Raw genomic sequence first — 5422 nt, 5'->3', positions numbered from 1 at the left:
TTCTCGGTGTGTACATGGGATTTAATGGTATAGTCATGCGACGTCGACGGCTACGGGGCTCTCTCCGTGTCTCTCTTTCTCTCTAAGTCCTGATATATAGCGATATATATATATATACACATATATATATATATATATAGACAGAGAGAAAGAGAGAGAGAGAGAGAGGCGGATGGGTATTAGTGGGCAGAGCAAGGCGCGCGCACACACAGAGGAGCGTAACCTTTCCTTGACCCGCATACTGAACGGCTGTGCCGAGGCTCGAACCGTGGGAACACAACTCGACGACTCGTCTCCCCACTCTCCTTCGAATTCTACCTCCTCTCCTGTCTCTCTTGGCTAAGGTTCTTCCTCCCTTCTCTTGCCGGTTCTCTCCGTTTCCTTCTCCTTCCTCGAGCTTCGTCTCTCTCCCTTTCTCTCTCTCTCTCTCTCTCTCTCCCCTTCGACTGGTCTCTCCCTGCCTCCTGCTCATTCTATTTCTTCCCCTTGCTTCTCTCTTCTTCCCTCCTTTCTTTCTTTCTTCCTTTCCTTCTTTCTTTCTTTCTCTGTTTCTTTCCCCTGCGTGTATTGTACCTATACCTGTGCGCGCGAGGAAGGTGTACACGCGTCTGTGTCGCATACGTGTGCACGCTCGTCTCTTTCTTCGTTTTCATCCGTCTCTCTCCGATCCACTCTCAGCTCTATCTTTTCTCCGGACCTCTTCGTCACTCCCACGCTGGTCTAACCCCCTTTGGATGTAATGGCCGACCACCATATCCTCCTCGTTTCCCTCCCTCCTGTGTCGCGGATCCAGCTCCGTTCCACCTTCCTCTTCGTCATCCTCTTCTTCTTCTTCTTCTTCTTCATCTCCACGGCCTTTACCCACCTTTTGCGTATCCTCTGTCACGGCGAGCTGCCTTTCTTTTTCTGCCCGGTTCCGCCGTTTCTTTTCTTACCTTACGTTTTCGAGTTTCTTCCCGGAACGCGTGAGCTGAAAAAAGGAAGAAGAGATTAGGGGTGAGAAAGAATCATGAATGGAGCGAAGTTTCGGCGACGAATTCGCTGTAAAGCCTTGGCGACGGATGCTCGTTAGAGAACGGAACTTGCGTATAACGATAACCGATACCGTGGGAAGTGCGATTAATTTTATCGGCCACGAGAGATAGACGATGACCCCGCGCAGCATCCTATTTTTATCGCATTCCCTGAAATTACTTCCCCGCGAGGATCGATTAGTATTTAACGATCGAAGTAATTAGAGTCTACTACTCGTTACACCTCCGCCACCGGTGAGCATGTGGAGAGGCGTAGAGCGATGCTCCTATAGAGTCACCCGGTATAAAGCTCGGTTACCTGGAAACGGGGATTCCTCCTCGTCCCATCTCCTCCTCTTTATTGCGCGTCCTCTATCGCGTTCCATCATTTTTCATACGCGTTTAACGAGGTCTTTGACATTCGTCTTCGGCCAAGAGTCGGGGGATTCTAATCACGGTTGCCAAGGGAAGCGCTAGCCCGACCTGCAAGCCAAAAAGATTAGACCATGTGTACACGAGCAGAGTTACGGGTATCTCGTTTGGAGTATGTTGGAGTAGATGAAATTATCGGATAATTAATTCACCGAAAGCGAATCGCAACGACACACTTTTCCTCGTCCTCTATAAGTTTCTCCTTCTATAGTCGATGCAAAAGGAAAGCTCGCGTTCCCCGTGTGCCATGATGTTACTTTCTCCCCGTCTTCGTCGAACGTGGAAGAAAAGCAGCAAACGATCAGGCTAACGAGCAACATCCTCTCTTGTCTCGATTCCAGATGCCACCGTGGCTGGCAGGGAGCATACTGTGACCAGTGCGAGAGATATCCAGGCTGCCTTCACGGTACCTGCCAAAGACCCTGGGAGTGCATCTGCGACGAAGGCTGGGGCGGGCTGTTCTGCAACCAGGACCTGAACTACTGCACGAATCACAAGCCCTGCTTGAACAGCGGCACCTGCTTTAACACCTTTAACGGCCAGGGTTTGTACACCTGCTCGTGCGCGCCAGGCTTCAACGGCACTAACTGCGAGAAGCCGCTTTTGGACTGCGAGTCGAACCCCTGCCTGAACGGTGGATCATGCACCATGGAGACGTCCTATGGCAATTCTAGCCAGGCCACCGCTCTAGGTCTACCCAAAGGGTCCATAGACTCGTCCTCGTCCTCGTCCTCGTCCACCAGGCAGCAGCATTATCGTTGCACCTGTCCACCCGGTTGGCGGGGTAGACACTGCGAGATCAGCTCGAGATCCTGTCGAGATTCTCCCTGCCATCACGGAGCCACCTGCGAGGACGACTCTCTTCACGGCTACGTGTGCCGTTGTCCACCCGGTTACACGGGCAACGACTGCGAATCCCAGCTCGACCAGTGTTCCCCGAGACCCTGCTCCAACGGCGGCACCTGTACCGATCTGGGGAACAGCTTCCGGTGCTCTTGTCCTGCAGGTTTCACCGGAGAACGCTGCGAGACCAACATCGACGACTGCCAAGGTGATCCCTGTCTGAACGGTGGGACCTGCGTGGATCTAGTCAATCAGTTCCGTTGCCAGTGCGTGCCTGGGTTCGTCGGTCGACTATGCCAGGACAAGGTGGACTATTGCCTCACGAAACCGTGCGCGAACGGTGGTCGGTGCATCTCCGGGACGAATGATTATCGGTGCGCGTGCAAGCCTGGCTTCACCGGCAAAGACTGTAGCGTGGACGTGGACGAGTGCCGGAGTGCGCCCTGCAGGAACGGAGGCTCGTGTCTGAACAGAGTGAACGGGTTCCTTTGCCAGTGCCCGGAGGGTTGGCACGGAGACACTTGCTCGGATGAGGTAGGAAGCGGCACAGCCATCTTGCCGGTTCCGTCCAACACCGCAGCTGCTGTTCCAGCAGTACCACCGTCCGGGGCTAGTTATTGGTCGGGCAATCTGTCCAGGCATGTCGCGTCCGCTTCCGCGGAACCAAGAGACGCTGGCTTGACCACGGAACACGTCGTGGTGATTGCTACTCTGTCAACAGCTGTGCCAGCGTTCGTCCTGGTCGCGGCGGTCGCCGTGATGTGTATGAAGAGGCGGCAGAAGAGGGAACAGGCTAAGGCTGACGAAGAGGCCAGACTACAGAACGAACGAAACGCTGTTCACAGCAGTATGAGCAAACGAAGCGGCGGTGTGATGGGTGGCGTCGGTGGCGGCGGAGGAGTCGGGTCTGCTGGAAGCACCGGTGTCGGTATCGGTAACGTTGGCCTGTTAGGCGGCGGCGGAAGCGGCATGATCAGCGGCGGCGGAGGCGGCAGCGTGTGCACCCTAGGAACCGGGGATGCCCACATGATCAAGAACACATGGACGGCGAACAAGAGCGTGAACAACGCCGCGTCCGCCAGACAGGACGACCTCGACTCGTCGTTTCAAACGGACGTCACGCTGGATAGCTCTTGCTCGGGTTACAAGCCAGAACCAGTGCTACAGGACGGCCGAACGCGGACAACGAAGCAACTGAACACGGAGGCGGCCGCGCATAGGGCGTCCCACCTCTTCCAAAAGGAGAAGGATTGTCTCGGTCTTGGTCTCGGCATAGGCGTCGGTGTCGGCGTGATCGAGAGTGCCAAGAGGTCGTCGGTGTTCGCGGCTAACGCGACGACGGACAGCTGTTGCGCGGCGGAGGCGGCGTTGCTCAAGAGGCCGACCACCATCACGGAAGGAGGCAACGGTCCACCGGGAAGCGGCGGCGGCGTTACCGAGACCGGCTGTGGGGTCTACGTTATAGAGGATCACTATAGGCACGACACGTCGCTCGCGGCGACGCTCGCGACGGAAGTGTAGTTTTTCTTCCTCCTAACGTGTGTCCAACTGTTATCGTAATAGTATAGAGAGAGAGCCAGTCGATCCATGGACTCTGATTCGTAAACGAACCTTTTTCTTCCTCGTATCACCGAAAAAGCTGTGCGTGCCCCCGCGTGCGACTCACACGCGCCAGAAAAACTCTTGTTTCTCTCTGTGTTACATTCGTTCGTCGTCGCACACCGTCCGTGCGCAACCACACCAGCCGACGCGACAGAGAAACACGCATACGAGTCCCTTTTGTGCATACACACGTACACTACGAGTACACGGTCATCAGCGTGTGGTGCGGCGCGCTTGGCTCTCCGTTATGGGCCAGCGGGTGAACGGGCGTGCGTTTCTTCGCGATTCCTTTGTTTCTCTCCCTCCCGTTGCGCAGGACGTCGCGCGTGAGAACGTTCCACCGGACTTTGCCACGACCACGACGATGACGATGACGACAACGGCGACCGGAGATGATGATGTCGACGACGGTGGTGGCTGCGGCGGCAGTAGTGGCGGGGTGGCTGCTCGTGTTGCTGTTGCTGTTGTTGTTGCTGCTGCTGCTGCTGCTGTTGTTGCTAGCGAGAAAGAAGTTGACTCTCGCGTGTACGTTCCGCAACACGATCTCGCGGACGATCCTCTCGTCGACGTTGGCGATGAGGAGACCGGGAGCGTGTGGAAGCCTCGCCTCTGTCCTCTGCGAAAGAAACGGAAGATGAAGAAGATGAAGACTACGAAGACTATGAAGACGAAGAGGAAGAGACTTACGCGAGGAGTTCTACAGCAGGGGAGCAAAATGAAATATACATATTATATATATATATATATAAAAGTATATATATACGAAATGCTGTGGAGGCGGACGATGGCGAATATCGTCGTCCGACCCGTTCTTAGGTATTAATATTATATATCATGTTCGAAGCGAAACTTTGTACAGAACTAATTTATTATTATTGTTATTTACTATTATTACTATTTGCTATTATTATTATTATTAATATTATTATTCTAATTATTATTATTAATATTATTCTATCGTATCCCATTATCATTGTTCCGATAGTTCTCCATTACTTCTATTTTTTTTTCTCACTCTCTTACTCTCTGTCTCTTTCCATCTCTCACTTTTCTGTTCTTTTTTGAATCGCGTGACTGAAGACTTTTCTCTCTCACTCTCCCTCTCTCTCTTTCTCTCTCTCTCTCTCTCTTTCTCTCTCTCTGTCTCTCTTTCTTCATGGCTAACGAGAGATGCGTTCGCGAGAATACTTACTTTTGCGTGTACACAACTATGTGTGTGTATGTATGCGGTTCTATCTGTACGCGCATGTGTGTTTCTGCGTGTGTATGTACGTATGTTTCCCGTGTGTGTGTTCGCGACCGATAGCGATATAGCGTGCATGCATCGAGAGTATGTCTGTGTCGGTACGCGTGTTTTCTCGTAATATGTAATATGTATATATATGTAAATGTACATGTATATGTATGTGCGTCCATCTGTTCACTTGCGAGCAAGTCTGTGAGAGAGTACGAAGCAGAGTAACGACCAGAGAGAGGAGAGCGTTTGTATGTACCGTGCGTATATAGTTACGAGCGAGAAAGTTTACGACGAA

At 52.7% G+C, this 5422-nt stretch overlaps 1 protein-coding gene across 1 annotated transcript in view; it reads left to right on the top strand.

Annotated features, from left to right (window-relative positions):
• The window catches only part of Delta (neurogenic locus protein delta), a 45702-nt gene extending 41428 nt beyond the window's left edge, over nt 1–4274 (top strand). Inside the window, exon 6 of the mRNA XM_017905952.1 lies at nt 1787–4274. Within this exon, the coding sequence (XP_017761441.1) occupies nt 1787–3809 (2023 nt within the window). The 3' untranslated portion in view covers nt 3810–4274. The remainder of the gene's footprint in view (nt 1–1786) is intronic.
• Nucleotides 4275–5422: the final 1148 nt, after the last annotated feature.

This window comes from Eufriesea mexicana, unplaced genomic scaffold, assembly GCF_001483705.2.
Source record: "Eufriesea mexicana isolate 0111107269 unplaced genomic scaffold, ASM148370v2 scaffold5017, whole genome shotgun sequence".
Lineage (NCBI taxonomy): Eukaryota > Metazoa > Arthropoda > Insecta > Hymenoptera > Apidae > Eufriesea > Eufriesea mexicana.
Note: the sequence above shows the minus strand (reverse complement) of the source record. Positions and strands in the feature narration are given on the sequence as shown.